This window comes from Cheilinus undulatus, linkage group 11 (assembly GCF_018320785.1).
Source record: "Cheilinus undulatus linkage group 11, ASM1832078v1, whole genome shotgun sequence".
NCBI classification, from domain to species: domain Eukaryota; kingdom Metazoa; phylum Chordata; class Actinopteri; order Labriformes; family Labridae; genus Cheilinus; species Cheilinus undulatus.
Genome location: NC_054875.1, coordinates 26,302,484 through 26,324,024, shown reverse-complemented (window position 1 = coordinate 26,324,024; position 21,541 = coordinate 26,302,484). Strand labels below are relative to the sequence as shown.

At 38.2% G+C, this 21,541-nt stretch overlaps 1 protein-coding gene across 1 annotated transcript in view; it reads right to left on the bottom strand.

Annotated features, from left to right (window-relative positions):
• Positions 1-1,031: 1,031 nt before the first annotated feature.
• LOC121518101 (rho-related GTP-binding protein RhoA-D) overlaps positions 1,032-21,541 on the bottom strand; it is a 28,414-nt gene continuing 7,904 nt past the window's right edge. Inside the window, exons 2-5 of the mRNA XM_041800318.1 lie at positions 8,332-8,487; positions 5,096-5,216; positions 1,784-1,914; positions 1,032-1,567 (exon numbers count right to left, since the gene is read on the bottom strand). Coding sequence (XP_041656252.1) covers positions 1,394-1,567; positions 1,784-1,914; positions 5,096-5,216; positions 8,332-8,487 — 582 coding nt within the window. The 3' untranslated portion in view covers positions 1,032-1,393. The remainder of the gene's footprint in view (positions 1,568-1,783; positions 1,915-5,095; positions 5,217-8,331; positions 8,488-21,541) is intronic.

The following is a 21,541-nucleotide window of genomic DNA, read 5'->3' as shown; positions in this document are numbered from 1 at the left end:
GATTTAAACACAGAGGGAGGCAGTGACTGCATCAGAAAACTGGCTGGAAGAAGACAAACTTATTTGAGAACGCTAAACCAGGAATAAAATTGTTTTGGTCACCCAAAAAAGCTGGATCTAGGCTTTTCATCCCCCTTCTGTTGTCATTTTGTTGTTTAGATTCCCTTAGAATAAAAACATTTGAGACATTGGTGTGTCTAAAACATTTTAAAGCTGTTTCTTCAGTTAAGAGCCCAAATATGCTGCAGGTAAATCCATCTGTGTACGTGTTGGGCAATCACTCCAAACAGGTTTCAAAAATTGTCTCTTTTATGCCAAATTAAGTTTTATTATTTACTGTTAAAGCCCTAGTTTTAGAAAGGAAGATGAGATCACTGCCTGGTGAGAGAACCGAGGAGATTGGTTTATTGCCACTGATGAATGAACAAGATTTTCAAGTTGGATTTTGGGCCTTTTGTTTGCCTGAAAATTAACATGGCTGTACACAATGTGCACCAAGATTACAGTGAAGCTAAATTACTGTATCCTAGATCTGAGCCAGCAGTGCAGAGTTTAGACAGGAGGCTTGTTTGAGGGGAGGCAATGGTGACGTTAGAGGAAAGTCAGTCAGAGTCAGTGTGAGCTGGACAATAGACCAGTGTCTCCAGTGCCACTTAAAGCTGTCACCATGGGAGCAAGATGGCCCAAGGTGCAGTCCAAACCCCTCCATAAAAGTAGTTTCTTCTGCATAGGTTTATGTAGTGTATGTAAAGTTAACTCAAATAAATTTAGCCCTTTATATCAGAAAATAATATCTGAGAGAAAGAGCTCTGCTGGCTCAGCACTGGGTAAAATCTGACTTAAAAGGGTAAAAGTAAATGTTAAAAGTAGTACAAAAATGGATCCTGGCTGTAGGACATTAAGGTGTGGGGGTTAAAAAGAAACTTCCCAACCAATAAAGCATATCTAAAAAATAAAACTTCAAACTTAAGGCTATGAGTAAGACAGTGAGCAGGAATGTGCATTAAAAAACCTCTCTCTGTAAACAATCATAACAAAGAGGCAGATGCATGATATATTTGTAAAGTATATGCACATATAAATACAAACATACATTCATATAGGAGGAAGGGACAGGTCCTTCACACATACAGGCTGGTGTGCTGGTACAGGGGAAAACAGTAATCTAACAGAAACTAAACAGTGTGAATAGCAGAAGAAATAGGTTTTTAAAAAGAAGGTTTGATTTTAAACAGGTGTGTCAGTTTCTCATTTTCTCCTGTGGCGTATCTGCATCTGTGAAGTTAAGTAAAGTCCTCGGAAGCCATTGATTTTTAGGTTTCTCTAAGTTTGCTCTGTGTGTTTAAGGGTGGTCCACCCTCAGGTGCTGATTGGCTCACAAACTCCGCCCCCCTCACAGTAGCTGGCAGCCATTTCTCTTCTTGCGTTTGCGAACTTGCAGAGCTGCTCTAGTGGCCATCTCAAACACCTCTCGTACGCCGTCCTTGGTCTTGGCTGAGCACTCCAGGTAGCCAAAGGCACTGATGCGGTGGGCCATGTCTCTGCCCTCATCAGATTTTACCGGCTCCTAGTGTAAACAGGACAGTACAAGGGTTAAAAAGCCTTAATTGTAGTGTTGTGAAGAAAAGGGCAAACATTTTCACCAGAGTAGCTCTTCATCAAGGACAACAAAAACACAAATGTGTGTGGCTTCCCCCATTTAATACTCAAAAAGAACATGTTCCCATGTATAGATTACAAAGAAAGTGATTACTCTAGGCAACTGGTTGCCAGGAACATGCACCTGTTTCATCTTGGCTAGCTCCCTGCGTGTGTGTTCATCATTTCTCAGGTCCTTCTTGTTACCCACGAGAATGATCGGGACGTTGGGACAAAAATGTTTCACCTCTGGCGTCCATTTCTCGGGAATGTTCTCTGCAAGATAAAAAAAAAAGAAATCTCAGTAAATACAAGATTTTTCTCCCTACATGGACAGTAGGGAGAGGCCGTCTTGGTTCCCTTGTGACTGTACAGACATAAACAGTGAGGGGTTGCTGACCCCTCCCTGCTAGCCAAAATCTGTGCTGTGCAGAGGGCGATGCCATGCTGGGACAGGGAAGGAAAACCATCTGCGGCACTGCCCAGGTCAATACTCCGTGGGATGAATTCGCAAGGACTAGGTCTCAGTAAATAAAACTTTTTCCTCAAAGACAGGGCTCGGCTGAAATGCATGTGACATTTTAAGTGTTTGCCTTTAGAAAACACAGACACATTCTGGAGCCTCACACTGCAAAAGGAGAAATGGTTTGAGTCAGGTACTGGTTCCATTACTATTGAGTGTTTGCACATCTAATTCAAAAACTGAAATACTCAGAAAAAGAAGCAGGAATTTAAGACAACAAAAAATATCCTGAATAATCAAACTAAAAAATGAATTAGCTATTAAAAACAACATCTTTGTTTACTTTTTCAAGTTTTTGTAGCTGAGTAATGGCCACATAAGATATAACTGTTTTTACTGATTTCAACCAAGAAAGGGAAAGCAGAAAAGAGGTGTTACAATTTGATTCATACATACAAAAATGTCAAAATTGGATTCATAAGGAATACAGTGAATAAGTAATGAGTTTTTAGCAAGTGGATCAGGAACTGCATTAAGACTGCTTGAAGGCAGCAATAAAGGACTAACAAAATATACATTCAGCGCACCTTGTGTGGGGAAAATGCAGACACAAAGATATTTCCTCATCCATCTGTACAAAAAAGATATCTTAACAATATCTTATTTGAAGGAAATAGTTCTGAATACTGATGGGAATCTCTCTACCAGATATCGTTATCTTGTTTTCTGTATCAGTGTTTCATACAGGGTCTAATTTATGGTCATTTTCTATGGGCTGAGTCTACACGTCAGTCTGTCCATAGTAACAATTAGGGCTGTCGATTACTCTCAGGATTTCTGTAGTTAATTGCACCCCTTTATCATATTTAAAAATTCAACTATTTTGCAGTGTAAACATCTTTGTGCCATTTTGGTTTTATTACTGTCTTAGATAGAAGATAACTGACATAATACAAACCTGTTTTTATAGGTTGAAGATTATGATACAAACTTAACCACAGAAAAATGAATTTGTTATGGATTTAAAAGGATATGAGAGTAAAAAAAATGCAACCATCAAATCAGCCATCATGCTGCAAAATTGCTGCCATCAAACTCAAAATGAGCACACATTTTTCCTGAAATGGTAAAATGTCTTAGTTTTAACATCTTATATGTTGTTTATGTTTTATTGTGAATTCTATGAGATTTGCAAACCAATACCTTTTGTTTCTTTGTACATTTTACACAGCGCCCCAACTTTCTTGCATTTGGGGTTGTAATCTACTATTATATAATATATAGGACTGTCAAAGTAAATTTTTTAATTGCAATCAATGTCAGAATTTTCGTAGTTAATCGCACCCTTTGTTTCTCATTCTAAAATTCCACATTTGTGCATTTAAAACCATTTTATGTCATTTTTTGCCATCTTCAACTAAGGGTCACTGACTCACAGTTTAGACACAGACCAGCTTTATAGGTAGATTGAAGACTACCATAAACTTAACTGCGGAAAGGAAACTTATTTGGGGTTACAAAGGAAACAAATGTATAAGGTAAGGTTCAGATGACTCTTGACTTGTCCACTGACTTGTGTGTGAGGTTTTTTTTTTTGTTTGTTTTTGTTTGTTTTTTTTAAAGTATAGAGTCATTTAGGAGCAGTGGTGGACTTATTGTATATCACTGCAGGGAGACACTGTTGTGGCTTAATGAACGTTTCTGAAAGGCACAATAAAAGCAAGCGATTAATAGCAATTTCAATAATTAGTGCACTAATCGTGGACGTTGATTAACTGCGATTATCTCAATTAATCCTAACAGCCATAGTAACAATAGACCAATTCACAGTGCCGTTTAAAGTTATGGTTATTACAGCCCTGTGATGATTTGCCCTCACTTTGGATGTCATGAGCTGTAATAGGGACACAAGGGAGGGTCTCTATCTGTGCACTCTTTGGACATAACAGAAGGAAAGCTGAGGTGAAGACGGGATCACCTGACAGATGGGAAGACATAATATTCCACCGTCACAGTATCCGAATGAATGTCTCAAGGCATGAAATGCACTGAGAAAGCACCTTTTGCCTTAACTGAAAAACAACTCTTTCAAAACTGCAGAAAATAAGCCGGTGCCTTGAGTTGAGCAAGATTATGAAAAAAGTTCTAAGTTTGTGTGTTTAGTTTGCTGAAACTGCACCTATAGTTATAGGTTTGATTTCTCTCCTACTAAGGTATTCAGCTGCTTCTGAAAACCCTGCATTCACATGAAAGCCCCTCAATATAATGACAACAGACTTTTTTTGTAACTAACTTGTTAGAAATAGCAACTTCATCTTTGATTTAACTTAGATTTAGCTAAGGTACTGGTGAGTGACCTCCTTTCAAGTCACAACTCGCCTCTTTGACTCATCATAGACTCAAAACTAGAGTCATGAGTTAAACACACCTTTAAACAGTTGTTTAAGCTCTTACACAACAAATCACAGCAACACTGGGCTCAAGGCAAACTGGATAGATGTAATTTGGCTCACAGCCCCAGACAGGCCAACAGAAACGCTGTGCCAAGTAGGGATGAACGATTTGTGAAAGTAATCTAATTGCGATTTTTTCCCCCCAATATTGCAATTGGGATTTAATATGGAATTATTTTTAGGTTCCTTGTTTTATATATATTTTTCAACAAATGCAAGCAATAATTTTCTATATTATAACCTTCACGATATTATATAGAATATACTAGGGCAAAACAATTTAAAACAAATAGCTAATTGGGATTTTTTTGGCACATATTGTAAATTTGATATCAATTGCTATATTGAAGACAGGGTTGCAAAAAAATGTTTTGCAGTAGAAATAATGACAGTGCTCATACTGGTTTACTGCCACCCCCGCTAACTAATACAAAGGTTATAAAAGAGCTTATAACCCAAATTTCATGAGTGGAAGTCTAAAATTTTCTTTTTCAGTCAGCTTCAGCGCTGATAAATAGGTAATGGAGGTGTTTGACCTTACCTAAACTGTCTGGGCTATCTATGGAGAAACACATGAGGATGACGTCTGTGTCAGGGTACGAGAGAGGCCTCAGCCTGTCGTAGTCTTCTTGGCCTGCTGTATCCCACAATGCTAACTCAACCTGAAAGAGAAGGAGAAATCACAATGAAGAAATGTACTTTTAAAAAAGGGTTGGCAGTTTAATGGGGGTGGGGGGTGGGGTACATTAGACAGAACAAATATGAGGAATAAAGATGCAAAATGAAAAAAAGAAAAAAAAAAAAGATTTAGACAATGCTTCCCACAATAAAAAGCCTCAAAAGCAACTCCTTCAAGGGCGTCTTGGCTACTGTAGGTTTCTTTTCAGCTCTTAATCAAACTGGTGGAAATCCCACAGTGCCTGACCTGTTCCAGATAAAGCATATGCTTAAATTTAAGCTAAAGTACTCAGCGAGAGACGGTGTATACACAACAATGCAACCCAAATGCAAATAATAAATTGCCTTTTACAATGAAGCCTTGTAGCTTTGAGTATGAAAGCTTCTAAATGTGGCCTCTTTGCTCTAGCCTCACCCAAATTACAGTCACAGCTGGAAAACTGCACCTCACATGGACTAGAATTGGTCAAAACTGTTTTAATTGCCCCCCAGAGAGCAAGTACAGCAGTCAAGCAGCCCATCTGAACATTCCTGCCTTCTAAACTAAAAATGACTTACTTTGGCAAGACTGGCAAACTGTGCTGCTGTAATGGCTTATACAGCAGCACAGGCAGAGAATTAAACAAAGTATATAGAAAGCAGGCAGAGCTTTACCACATATAGAATCTAGGAAAGGTCAGCAACACAAATCAATGACATCTGAAGATTTTCCCACTAGGTGTCTCTCAGGAGTTGGCTGAAATCCTCAGTCCAGCCTTCTTCTCCCTTCTTTTTTAAACATCAGCCAAGTAATACAAAGTTAAGAGGAGAGCGGCTGAGTTTCAGCAGTGACAGTGACTTGGGAAGTATACTTCACCACCACATATCAGGGTTTATAATGTGTAGACCACATTACAGATGCTGAAAGTACAGTTAACTTTGTATTACACCGCACAGGAAACAGGAACAGGAAATGAGACATTAGTCATGATGTATGAGGAGTTATGAGGCGTGGGTGGATAGGCGGGGGGCAGGGGGTTCAACTGGGCAGGAAGGTGGCACTGATCCATTTCCTGTTGTTGGCTGGAGGTCTGCAGCTTTATAACAATGAAAGCCACAAAGATTTGGTCACAATCGGCTCTTATCCCCGTCAGCACATGATTCTCAACCAGCAGGGCCAACAGGGTCATATTTTTAAGACTGAGACATCGGTTTTACTGTCAAACAAACCTGTCTGATCTGAGAACCTTTGTTATTAGTGGTTGAAGATGCATTAACATTCACTGGAAAATAATTTTAAATGAAAAAAAAAGACAAAATTCATAATCTGACTTTTAAGGTCTGTGTGCAGAATAAGAGCCAAGAGACAACTGTATTATGTTGTTGTTCAATATGCCTAATCTGAAACTTCATTTACTATTTTTATGACCTTAAGTTAAGATAAGGTCAACTTTATTTTCCCCGAAGGATAATTCGTTTTACAGCAGACGGTGCCAGTTTCTGTCCGGTTTTAATTCCAGACCTTGGTTTCAGTGTTTTCTCATTGTGATGAGTTTATTTATCCCAATGCACCAAAAGTCAGGTCAAAGTCAATGTTCATCTCTGAAAGACACCCTCACAGACTGTTCATCTGAGACACAGTGATTCTCAGAATAGAAATGCAAGCTACAACTTTAGAAATAAAATCAGATTAAACTTCTGTTTAGGGTTAGGGTAAGGGTTAGGATACCAAAAGTTCTAAGTTAAAAACCTGACCTGGAAAACCTGATTAAGAAACATTTAATAAAGTCGAGTAGGCAGTCTGCTTGCAGAAAAAAAAAAAGCTAATCCCCCATGAAAACACTCTAACGCAGCAAACATAGCTTATGTAGCTCTGTTGGCTGGGTAGGCTATACAGCTTACAGAGCTACTTAACCCATCTTGCTACAGCTAAGCTCACAAAGCAGCTACAAATCTACGTTATCGTTTGCTTATCGTACGTTTGCTAAAGCTCACGTTTCTAAAGCTAACTTGGCTATAGAAAAAGGAGAAATGTAGCTAATGTAGCTGATGTAGCTAAAGCTAAGATCACAAAGCTGCTATGTAAACTGCGTAGCTATGTTCGTTGTCTACATAGTGATATTAGTTTAAGCTACATATGCTAAGGCTCATGTTGCTAAATCTAAATTGACAATAGTGTCTTATGTAGCAATGTTAATCATGTAGCTAGCATAGCTAATAAAGCTAAAGCAGGCTACTGTTTGTGTAACAACTTCTAAAATGGGTCTCTGCAAAATTTAATCCTAAATTAGAATTCTGACCTTCTTTATTTTTAATTGAAGTCCAAAATGTTTGGGTGTTTTCTTCATGAATGTAACTGCCAGGTTTTGTTTAAGTATAATGTTGAATTTAAAAAAAAAAAATCTAAAACGGGAAATACATTGTACTGGCAAATTATGCCACTTCCTTTCTGAGATATAAAGTGTCTCAGATGAAAAGTCTGTTATTAGCCATCAGAGATGTAGTATATAGACTACAGCCAGACCCTCTCCAGTGCGAAGACTTACAAGCATAAATGGTACCAATTCAAAGAAATGGGTGATACATGGAAAGTAGTTATATGCATAACTGGAAAAAATATAATTCACAAATGTGCACTGAACAGGGGGCGCCTACCCAAACAGTTCAATATCATATTGAGAACTGTTGCATCTCTAACTATAAATAACATGAACCCTGACAAATTCACATTCTATTTCAAAATTGCCGGCACAAGTGATTCTGTCAGAGCATTTTTGTAAAGTACTTGATAAACTAGCTTCTTCAGGGCATTAACTATTTGAAAACAATGTATTTGCAGAAGCCAAGAAGAAAACAAACTTCAGTTTTATATACCATATTTATCAGTGTGTGTTATTCTAAAATTCTGCAAAGCGAAAAATATGAAAGTGAATTAAAAAGCAACTAGTAACTAGTAGAAGGGTCACAGATGTAGTTTAAAGTACAATAAAATAGACAAGCTCAAGTATTTTCTTTTGACTTAAATTTTACTTCAGTCATTTTTACATGACAAAATCTAAGTGACTTCCTTCTACTGATGCTAATCATTCATATTAAGCCAACCATAACAAATAAAAGTACCTGTTTGCAGTCAACTTCAATGTCTGCGATGTAGTTTTCAAACACGGTGGGGACGTAGACCTCTGGGAACTGGTCTTTACTGAAGACAATGAGCAGACAAGTCTTCCCACATGCACCATCTCCAACTATCACCAACTTCTTCCTGATGGCAGCCATCTACAGAATAAAAAGAAACAGAAAACACCTTGTTCAATCTCATGCATTTCAGTCCTTTTGTATAACCCCCCCCAAACACTGAGTAAACTGTACAGAATAGGTCTCGTCAGATATACAGGAGAAACAATGAAACCAGAAATAGTCTGAGTGGGATTGAGAGGAAAAATGGAGAGATGGAAGTGTGTTTAAGAGCCACACCCTCTTCCCTTTCCTCTGTGTGAGGTGAAAAACAGAGGGGTTTAGCACTGGTCTGGAAAGACAGTGGAGTGAGAGAACAGGAGGAGATAAAGTTAAAAACAGTCTTTAGTGTGTCATTTCTACATCCCTGTGGCTATGAGAGTTACAGCTCCTTCAGGTTTCTGTTGTCACCCTTGGTTTCTCCCTCATTTTGTTGTGCTGTTTATTTAAGAGGTGTGTATGTTACTGACTGAATCATCTCAGAAAAAGATGTGGCCATGCACACAAACACACTGAAATCAATAACCATCTCCCACAAGCTGACAATAATGGATAGAAGGCTGTAGGTGATGAGACAGCGTAGTGGCTGCCCGCCAGCACAGTTATAAGCATACTTAGAACGAAACAAGAACTACACTTCTGCTTTTAACCAGAATGCTAGAGAAGCACATAAGACAGTGAATAAAGCAGCTCTCATCAATACTTTTATATAAAAAATGTATCAAAGGATTATTCGTACAGCTGTGAAACATTTTAGCAACTTTCAGCTCATATTTTTAGTTTTAGGATTTGTGACTTTGCTTTCAGCCACAGCAGGCCAGCTGTTATCACCGAAACCTCACCACACACTTGTTTACTGCACTCTAAAGAGCAGCTAACTGGTTGACACAGTGAAGCTTTCAAAAGTCGGAGAGTATGATAGTTATCCTTGTGACAAAAACAGATCTTAAGAGATACTTAATTCTGCCAGGTTGATATAAACAAGGCACTAGATAAATGATAATCTCCCATAACTGTCACATGCGTAACAAGTAAGTGCTTGCCAACAAGTTTACTGCTTCAACTTAAAAGGTGATGTTGTGTGTGTTCATAGCTTGTTATACAGGATTACAAAGTGGTCTAAGCATTTTCAAAAGCACTTTTTTTATTGTCATGAAAAAAGTCATAAACGAATGAGACCACAACAGAGATAACGACTAATAAATTCACAGGAACTCTAATTTTGAGATGGCAATTGGAATTTTTTTTGTTTATTATTATATTTTTAGAAGAAATGCTGATTATTTTTGGTCACTTCTAATTTATTTTCAATATATACTTTTTTAAAAATCTCTGTCTACTTTATGTTCACAACTCAAAGAGATTTTAGACCAGATTAGTCAATAAAAATGAATTACAGTGGGGCGGGGTTACATGGTGAATTCAGCACCCATGTAAGGAGTCTGTTGTCCCCAAAACATGTAGCCAAAGCTCTAATCCAGCCTGTAGCTCCTTTCCTGCTGGTCATTCCCCCCCTCTCTCTAACTCCAAAGTTGAGGAAATAAAATGTATCGCCGATCTGCTAAAGCTAAAAGATCAGGGGAATTGCATTCTACTTGGATCTACATTCTAATTTTGGGTTGTGTTTAAATTAGCTGATTTTGTCATTCTTACTGGTCTATAAACAAAGCTAATGTGACTGTCATAATATCACATATGAATAGGCTATCTGTATAAAGCTACAGCTGTATGAACTCTCTTGTATTCTACATTTCAAGATAAATATTACTGTATAAAACTGTGCCTAATAGCCACTAAAATAGAATGTTAAATGCATAAAAAATTGGGAGAACACCTCCAGAACCCCCCTTACCCTGTGGTGCCAGCTATAAAATGTCAAATATTTAAATGTTTCATGCATCGACCAACATGTTGCTGATCGAAAATATTGTTCACTTTTAAACTCGGTATTTGTGCATCTAAAAAATGTATGTGGGAATATGTTTATTTCTCGGTCAATGACATACAATAAGCCTAAAAAATATGAGGAAAAAATAATTGTGATATAACTGAGATTGTGATTCAGCCATAAAAAAAGAAATAAATTTTTTAAGTACTTTTTAAATTACTTCTAGTCAAATCTTAAAATTATTTAGACTGACAAAGAAAAACTGCAACATATAAATGTAAAAAGCCCCCATAACGATGACTACTAATACTATAATTTAAAATGATAAAAATACTGACATGCCTTTATGACAACTTTTAGTGCAGTACTTTGCCAACAAGGATGAAGTTAATTCAATTGATACTGATACCCTTAATGGTACTCCAAGACTGAATGCCTCTTTAAGCAGCAGCCAGAGTTGACAGGGCTTTTTAAACCAGTTGAGGGTACAACATCAATTAACTGAATGTGATTACCACCTGTGGCATATATGGAAGAGCTACAGATTCAGTCTTGTATTTAGTTCATATGCACAGTGGAGAAGTATGGGTTTTGACTGTTTGACAGCATAGCACTAATATTTAGTCTCTTCTTCTTATTAAAAAAAAAAAAATTTCTCGTTAGTTTTTTTAAAATCAATGATCATCATGGAAAATAGTTGTTATTGAACTTATTTTCCTTCATATTAAGTCCTGGATTAATTGTCTTCAGTCAGGAGGGTTGATGCAAAACATTCATAGTTACAGAAGCAAAGTTATTTATTTCAGACAGCATAGTGGCTCCTCGGTTCAAAGTGAAAAAAGTCTTCTACTGTGAAAGAAAAACCCTGGCGGATACTTACCCCAGCTTTATAGAAAAAAGTCCCCAACCTTAAACAAAGGGAGGATTTCGGATGTTTCTGTTAAAATGAGGCGTAATGTTACATCCTTCATTTAATTTATTTGCCATGTATTGGCCTCAGCCTTTTCTTCCTTCACCAACTGTTACAACAGCTACCATTTTCACTAGAATAAAAAGACAATTGTTCAGATTGCTTTTCTCTCCCACACATTAAATCAGGCCAGTGTTGTCAGTTTGTCTCTGGAGAGAGCCACCTGTTCTCTGTGATAGCAGGCTGCTGCTACTCCATACATCATACTGTCACTGCCAGAGGGAAGACAAGCAAACACACAAACACACACAGACGATGCCATGCACACCCAGAAAGCTTGACAAAATGGGTCTAGTTGTGCGATCTTGTGCTGTGAAAGAATAATGCAGCTTATTGATGACACAGCCTTCACAGCATGCAGTCTGTGGTAGTGGCAGCACATGGCACTTAGTGGGAATAATGGTCCCTTGCCTTTGCATTAATGTTTGCACACACTGTGCCAACACAAAGACAAGAAGAAAGACTCAGAATAAAAAAATCACCAAATAAAAGCCTAAAAGGCATGTTCTGTAATGTGGTGTAGTAACGACTCAGTTCCAAAGTCAGTTAACTCTGTAAAATGAATCCATTAAGTATTCATTTGAACGATAGATATTGTTTGTATGAATATTCTAACAATATCATCTACATTTTAATAAACTTAGTACAGCAGACCCCCATGCACATGGGCTACTGTCCTTAAAGCACTGGTTGCAGGTTTGAATCCCTATTCTTGCAATGTCTGCTCCATGCCTCTCTCCACCAACACTTCCTGTCTGTCTTCAGCTGTCCTCTCAAGTAAAGGTACACAAAGGGGGGAAAACGCCAAAGATTTTGCAACTGCAGAAAGCTTAAAGAGACAAAACAACAACAGCAAATACTTTTCAAATTACATCTGTAAGATTTACATGTTTTGTGGTTTTCTCCATTTCCATTCTTAATCCCCATTTTTCATCCTCACAAGCTTCCTGGTAAGACATGCTCACTCCTGAGGAAGAACATGTAAAACTGTGGTGACAACTGGATTTGAACCATTTTGCATTTTCTTTATTCCCTCTCCCTCTTTATCCCCTCAGGTGACTTCAATTAATTTTATTAGCACAGGGAGGAACCCCACACAAATGGTGCCTCCCTTATAGACCGCTCTGACAAACTAACAAACGTATGATGCCTTAATGACACTAAACAGTAACACACAGTCCACTATATTTTTCATAAAAGCTATAGGTCCTTCGTTCCCAACCTGGGGTCCAGGCCCCTCTTGGGGGGTTGCCAGAGATTTCAGGGGGTGCGAGAGTCTGTCTGCTCTGAGGTTGCTAAAACTATGGTCACTCAAACTACCAAATAATTGATAAAACACATGAATTGTTCATACGAAAGCCTTTTGGTCATCACACTTGTGTTTTTGGCCATTTTGTTTTGCTTAAATGGCTTAGTGATGAAAATCATTAATTTGATGTGTATTTTAACAGCAATATGTCACTATTTTAAAAATTTTTGTCAGGATCCTGGGGGGGGCAGCTCTTCTTAGATATGTGAAGGGGGGGGGCTCAGTGAAAAAAAGGTTGGGAACCAAGGCTATATATGAACTGAGCTTTTGTGGAAATTCTTTACTGACTGCTGAAACTTAAAAGCTCTTGTAAAACATGCAGTAAACTGTGTGACTTTTCCTTTTCTCACTCACAGGAGGACAGGGATCACTTCCATAAAAAAACACATACTGTACACCACCAGAGGCCAACCTCCTTTTAGGGGGACGTCTCAACTTGTGACAACACAGACAGGGATAACAGACACTCAGACAACAGACATGGTAAAAGTTCTAATTTTCAGCTGACTATTAAAGGAGGCAGCTGTGATAAAAATGAGAAGTCTTGTAGAGAGGACACCCACACATCACTAGGGCTGGCTGTTTGATTTTCAGGGGGGAAAATGAAATCAAAATAACACTAACTGGGGCCATTTCATCTGTGTCCAAATTAACCCCACTGAAGTAAATTAAATATGCTGAAGAATCACATCCCTCAGTGCCTACAGCTATTCATTGCTTTGCCATTTTCTTTAGTGTGTTATATTCAATAATCAATAATTAAGCGTGCCCTGGATTTTACGTTCTGGTAAGTAGGTCTCACTCAGAGGAAGAGTAAAGTATTCTAAAAGAATAAAAATGTCTAAATGTGCCTATAAATAATAGAAATAGGGATAAGGATCTAGCTGGTATTCAAGCAGCACTGAACTGCAAGACAAGCGAGTCACAAGATAAAACTATGAATAAATCCCTACATAATAAAGAACACGAACTCAAAATTGTAGTGAAGCCTTTGCGCACCTGCACTCACCCACAAACTGACCTAAAAGAGACAGGTAGTAGGTCTGTAGGGCTGCAGCAATTGATTCTTTCTGTAATCGAGTACTCTACAAATTCTTCTGCTGATTAAGTACTCTAATAAGAAATATAGCATTTTTTTAATCAGTCACTTTTGCTTTTTTCCAAGAGAAATAGTACTAGACAAACGATATAAGAAGCTGGGCCTTTTAAATGAACTACTGATGATGAACTTTGACCTATTTAGTCTCTGTCTCAGTCACTGTCTGTGGCAATAGCGTGTTTCTATCTAATTGGTGTCAATCCATTATCAAATTATTCGGGATGCCGAAACTTTTTGAAAAATACGCCAGAATCAAGACGTCAGTGCGCTGAGTTTTAAATAATTTATAATTAAATGTACAACGTGCGCACGCAGGCGAGAGAGGGAGAGGGAGAGAGGGAAAGCACCAAAACAGGACTTTAATCGTGAAGTCTGGCTGTGTTCTGTAAAACTGTCGGGTCAAACAGAAAACTTTTTGAAATTCCCTGAAGTCTGCAGACACAAACTGAGCGCTGTCTCACAAATAGCCGTCCGTGCGAAACACAGCGCGCCATACAACACACGGCACGATGTCCAAGCTCACAGAATGGGCGTATATGGATACATGACTGATTTTAGCGAAGCCTCGGGGCAGATAATTTGCCTTGAGGAATTTTTGAATCGAATCACTCAAATAATTCGAGGAATCGTTTCAGCCCTATATGTCTGTGCAGGAAACTGTGAGCTCGCACGTGGCTGTGAATGAATGATCCTGTCTTGCGTAATATTTGTCCCTCTGTGGGGTAGCAGAGGACAAAGTTCTCATTCCTTGCACATGCTGCACACTCACTAATTTCTCCCTCATTTCTCCTGGCAGGCTTTGGCTCACATCTGCAGTAGTGACACATTAGCCAGTCTTGTTCATTGGAAATGGCTGGAAGATGAAAGCCTCCTAGTTCAATTCAGGAGGAGGGGCAATGAGATACCAACTTCATCTTGCTGAAGTATGAACTCTGGGTATGGTGGCTGTATTAGGTTAATCAGGTGTATTGTCAAACACTGTCAGCACATAAGCAGCATCCCCAGTGACCATTATGAGACATCGACTGCTGCCTCAGTAAGTGGGAAAAATCAAAATTACTAATCCGGCTTTAGCCTATACTCCAAAATTATAGCTGAAGTCGGAAGTGAGGAGTCATAATGTTTGGATCATATAATCAGATTTACATGATATTAGATTGACCTCAATAATTCAGACTTCAGAAGATAAAAGTTCAAAAAAGCAGTTTTTGAAAGACCTGATGAATTATCTGTACCTTTTACAATGAAAAAGTGCCAGCTGATTAAAACAGCCCAATGTGCTCTGTCACAAACAAGACCTGCAGTGTCATGGGTGAAAACTGCTGTATAGCATATATAGATATAGACATAATCAAATATGCTTTGAATTAAAAATTAGAGGTCTTTATCTGACATGTGCAATATCTTGCAATATCTTATATTGCATTTAGCTTCACCTTCTTTACATCTGGCAAAGAAAGTGCACAGATTTCTGATAATTCTGAAGAAGGAACTTTCATTATATCAATCAGCATACAACAAAACTGTAATCTCCCCATGGTGCAAAACAAAGGGATTGTAGGATTATTGTAATAATGTACTGTATAGACTGAATCATTCATGATTTGTTTATTGATTGATTTAATGGGTGTGACCATTGCAGGTAAGAGGTGGCGCTCAATAAAACAGTGGTTTGAATCCTCCAACCCCTTGATTTAAGCAGATTCGTCATTATTACAGAATGTTTTGAATTTGTGAGCTATACTTAAAAATGTTTGAATAAATTAGAGCTAGAAATATTCTAATGAATTCACAGATAACCAAGTCGTAGTTGAGACTAAGGATGTTCCCAGGCATCCATTTCCCTATTGGCTTAATGTGCATTAAAACTACATAGCCGACTAGTCTTATGTGAAGAAAATTCTCAGAAAAGTCATATTGATCCGTGATTGTGTCAGCAACAGCAGGTATATGATGTAAAGCTAGTATGCAGAGGTGAATGTGGCTAAATTAACAGCTAGCTTTGCCAGCCTTCCTTCCTCTTTGCAGATTAATATGCTTAACGTCCTTCTAATCACCTCATTTGAGTAGTTTTATGTGAGGACAACCCTCAACAGGCTACATACAACTTCATTTCCATTGAAAGGTTCAAGTACTGCAGCACCCTGCTCATACAATGACACACTGACCGCTAGTATGGCCATTATTTGCAGCTGATATAGTTCTAGTCAGTTTTTTATAGCCAAAGTATTGGTTGTAAATATTGGCAGAAATTTACATCTGCCAATAAGAAAAATTCATTTTTAAAGATTATTTTTGGGCTTTGTGTCTTTATTTGATAGGATAGCTGAAGAGAGACAGGAATTAGGGGGAGAGAGAGTGGAGGAAGACATGCACCAAACATGTGCAGTGATAATTCACTTATTAAGCTATTCTACCAACTGATATCATACCAATAATAACTGCACCCCTACAATTTACTGGTACTGATCAGTCAGGAAAATGGGAACCAACTCAAACAACTACAAACACTTCACTCTTGACAAAAAGTTATATCATAAACAACACTAGATTTGAAAACTGAAAATACATGAATAACCACGCTCATCTTCTGGCTTATTTTTAGGGCAGGGCATTGAAAGTTATTTAGAAAAACATGTGAACCTTTTTCAACTTTTGCTACTGTGTAATGTTACATCATCAGGTGGGGAGCTGCTGTGTGACAAACTAAATACATGAAGCACACATTCCTGGAGGATTATCTTGTATTATGAACAGCATACTTCTTATTAACTCGTGATCATTGTGGCTAAGGATAAAGCTGTTGCTACAGTGATTACTTTGCATAGTTATAAAACCCTGAGAATTATGACCCATTAGGTGGGTTTTTAAATCAACAAGGGGCCTCAAGTTCATCTGAACTTCTACTGATTAAAACAGATTTTTAGTGTGAAGGCAAAGCTCCTTCAAAAAACTTGGTCAACAATGTGTGTCATGTCAGCTGATGAGGACCTTTCAACATCCCTGAAATTTAGAGGTTAGCTAAAACTTGGGTGCCTTCAGGGAACCTGGTAGATGTGAGTGGCCAAGTCAAGTCTGGACTTGAACTGATGAAAATGTAGAGAAAGACCTGGAGGTATCGCTTCACCATCTCATTCAGTTCTTATTCAGCCCTGCAAAGAAAAAAAAAAGCAGCTGCTGTACTCAAAACTGCAGTCACTACAAGAAGTTGTTGTGTACTGAGAGAAAAGGTCTTCACATGCAGGAGGTTTCCGTTTCTTTAAAGTGACTCAAGAAGTGTTTTTCCATCTTCTGCCAGAAGCAGAGGACAGTTCACAAGCATCTCTGAACTTGGCTAAAGATGCTGCTAGAAGTTACTTGCTAAAAGTAAACTTACTGACTTAAAGTAAACACAACATTACCAGGAGACAAACCAACAGGCTCTCAGAAGATCAGCAGACCTGAATCTGAACACGAACTTATCAATATGTCATAACATGAATTTGTATATTATAGCAGGCCTGCAGCCTCCCACTTGCAGTTGATGTACTGATAAAATTTCTCATCTGTAAAGACAAATATCAGCTAGCAGTTCAAGCAGTCCAAGTATTGACACACTGATTGTTCGAAGCAGACAAATGCATTCCGCATGATGATTAATAACGGGTCACTGGATGCTAACACACAAGCCTGTTCGACTGTGTAAAAAATGTGGGAGGACGTAAGCTATGAGGAATGTCTCACCCACTTTCAACACCCCTCACCCTTGTCTTCCAAACACACAGCATCTCTTCCCCTCACCAATGTCCCTCTCACTACAGAAACCTTGACAGAATCATTTAGGAAGCTCACTCTTCCACAAAGGTACAGTAAATATGAGTTAGTGTGACAGTTCTTGAGTACACACACTCAAATTATTGTCTGTAAATGCCCTGTAGCTTCTGTTGTTGTTTAGACAAGCATAATTCTGCTCTTATTCACACACCATGGATTTAGCTGTTTGAATGAGCATTTCTTGCAGTCATAATTCAGAGACGGCAAAAGTGACAAACAGGGCAGCAGCCAACACAGTCCTGCCTAAATAGGTGAACTAAAACAGCAATGTATGCTGCTTACTCACAGGCGGCATTTTCTTAAAACTGGTTTGCTTTTTAGTAGGGGTGTGACGAGGCACTTATCTCACAAGATGAGACAAGACAAGATTTGGGTTCATGAGAAAGAGACCAACATTTTCATTATTTTTAATGTTGGTAACAAACAAACATGAGCTGTGTCTTTTGAACAACAGAAAGTCACAAATGTAAAACAATGGAGGTCTATTTATAAATGTTTAAACGAATCCTCTTGTATTGAACATCACTGCTTACATATTCAGCGCTTAACAAATTTACTACACCACCTGTTATAAAAATGAAAAAAAAACCATAAATATTTTAGAAATCTTTCAAAAACTTGTTTAAAACTAAAAATGGTATTAGCATTTTAACAGCTCCTCAAATCAAATTTCCTTGCATTTCAATGGTGCAATTGAGGTTACAACACTATACACTTATTGCTACTATTACAATAATAGAGGCATTTCACAAAAACCTGAATTCTCTTTTAATTTTGAAAGTACTTTAAAAACTGTTTTGCAACAGACTGTTCAGCTGCATCACAAAAATGATTTCTCATCCTCTTTTATGGACATCCATACTTCAAACACTTCTGTCAATAACATGTTCACTGTAATTTACAGAAATAAAACATTTTAAATATTTTTGCTGTCTTTTTTAAAGAGCTTTTAAAGATTTGGATGCCACACACACAAATGAGCCTGACAATTAATGTCTGTTTCTCTCTGTTCTGACTGCGAGACAAAACACAGCATATTTATTCTGAACTACAACCTCAGTTTATGGCACTCAAACAGAGTTTGGTTTGCTACGTTTATCGCTGCATTATACAGCAGCCCGTTCCACTACATAAGTTTTTAATTAATGTTATGTGCAGCCAACAGCTGATAGATGAGTTACTAGCTCACATGGTGAGATAAGAATGAGATGCATTGTTGTAGCAATTGAATCAAAGTTACAAAGTAACAAACTGCGACACAACAAGCTGTCTCTGTGCAAGTCTGCACACATACAAAAACTAAATAAACACTGCTTTCTCTTCACAGAGACTATGCACAGGTATTTGGCACCTGCATTTAATTATTCACACCTTTATGATTCACTTATGCATTTGCAGGTCATGTGCAGCCCATAGTAGCATTCTGTCATGAGTAGGGATGGGGATAGTTAATTTTTATTGATGTCGATACCCTTATCGATACTCCTTATTGATCCGAGTCCTTATCGATCACACTATCAATACTTTCCTATACTTTGGTGGAAAAAGAAAATGGAGACAAAAATTTACACTCAAGTAGTCTTAGCCGAGCAGTGCTTGAGTTAAAAAAGCTATGATTCAGTCTGTCACATCTATTTTAGATCCCTCAAATACAATACTGCCCTACGTCTCTGTGGCATATTGACCTTTCAAATCAGTTTTCACCTCAACAAGAAATCTTGCGACATTTCAATCTCACACGATCTAGAAGCACAAGATCTTATCACACCCTTGCTTTTTAAGTTTAGGGTCATTAGGGGTAGCAATCCCACCTCATCTGTCTACACAAATGTTTGTGTGTTAGCCATTTTGTGTGATGACATTTTTACACTCAAAAGACAGAAGTGTATCCGTGCATGTTTGGCAGCCTCCATGACTGAAAAATGAACCCAATGAAGAAATGCAAAAACCTGTAGTTCCTTGAGTGTCCACTAGAGGCAAGCTGCAGAAACAGTGGGAGGTACGTACACACCCATGTTGGAACTAGGGTTGTTCGGATACGTCAGATACTGCTTAAAATGCAGGTGTTGGTAGTGGCGAGTACACAAGTTTATGCACTGATCCAATACCATTTGGTTTAGCTTTATATTTTGCTTTGTTTAGCCATGCTAAATGTTAGCGCTATAAACCGGAAATCAATTCTTCTACACTGCCAGAAAGCACGTCATGCACGGGCTACCGTTTTCAGAGCAGCGTAGAAGAACCAGAGGACACACTGCAGCAGAAAAGATTAGGGGCTGCGTGACAGTTTTTCTCTGAATGTCAGTGTTAAAACGCCTTCCAGACTGGTGCCCTCATTAACAACAAAAAGTGACACAGTTTGGCAAAAGTTAAATAATGTTTGAAGCATACATCGCTGCTTCTTACTTGTTTTTCCTCCTGAAGCTAGCTGTTGTGTCGTCCCATTGATGCTATTGATGCCTTTGAATCCCTTGCGGCAGCATTTTCAGCAAGCCTGGAATTTGTGTGACATTTGGGGACTTTAATGATTAAATCCACACCAGTAAACCAAATATTGAATGTGTTTTTATCCACTTTAATCGAATTCTGATCATTTATTACCACTAGCCCGAATGCTAACTCGAATATTAACTGGCATATTCATTTGGGTCTGTCAGCCAGTTGCAGGCTGTTCTGTGATCATGTCATGGTGCCTGAGTAAAGCATAAAAGCGAGAGAGAGAGCCTGTGATGCAGCCCCCTGTATTATTAATTTAATATTAAACAGTAAAACTCAATAATCAGCAGATAAACAACTTTAGTGTCACAGAGATGCTGTATACTATGATTTGATTTGCTGAGCCATGTTCTGAGTCAAATATAGGTCTAAAAGAATTTACTAGTCTGCACAGTCAGTCCAGAAAGTTCACACCGGTATCGGATCAGTACTCGGCATCGGCCGATACCAAACACCTTGGTAACGTATCATATCGGGAAGGAAAAAATTGTATCGAAACATCCCTAATTGAAACACTGACTTTTACAGCAGAAATAAGCGTATTTACAACCTTGTTCAAAATATGATTTAGGTTAAAATAGTTCATGCCTGCACTTGCACACCAGAGAGGATTTTTTTTTATAACTAGCTAATCTATTTCAGTTCAAATAAGCACGCATATAGATAACTGAGAGCCGGCATGGTGCTGCTGTTTGTCCAAAGGTTTAAGATCTGCCTCAGTTCAACTTTCTTGTCTCAATACTAGGTTAATCTGAATTAGTTCAGGACAGTGTTTTCAATATGGCATCTGTTGCAGATTGGACTCTGAAATAGAAGAAGGGCTTTCGTGTTTACTGTGCAATAGACCCATTAGAAAAATTTTTATTAATTTTGATTTTATTTAACCAGGAAAACCTCATTGAGATCAAAAATCTCATATATAAGAGTGTCCTGGACAAGAAGGGCAGCAGCACAATAAACAGAGTTACAGACATAAAATATAACAGTTAAAAACACAGGTCAAACAAATTGCAAATCACAGAGCACAAAGTCATTGGTCAAAACATCTACGACTTGAAGCATCATCCTCCAATGCCTTCGATTTACTGGCTTTGCTCTCCATCTCCTCTTTCAGACTTTTGTTTTCCTGCATGCAGTTGCCGTGTGTGTTCGCTACACTCACGCCATCACATCTTTCATAACAGGCGCATGTGTGCTGTGTGTTGGCTGCATCTCCCTGCTGTCACAGCCCTGTCTTGTTTAATAAGTTTTACCTCAACTAACCTCCCCACAAGGGACTTAATTCAATATATAGCTGAAAAATTCTGAATAAAATAATCCAGTACAAAAAAGGTAAGTTTCTCAACAGAAATGCTAAACTAGGTTTTTACTTTGAAAAGCACAAACCAGAAGAGAATCACTTTGTCTATCTTGCCTATGATATATTCTACGTATGTGGAGACAGAGAGCATCACCAATAGTTGAAGCTGAGAGAACAACTTCATCAGATGGTTGCATTTCTGCAGAATTATCAAGACAGAC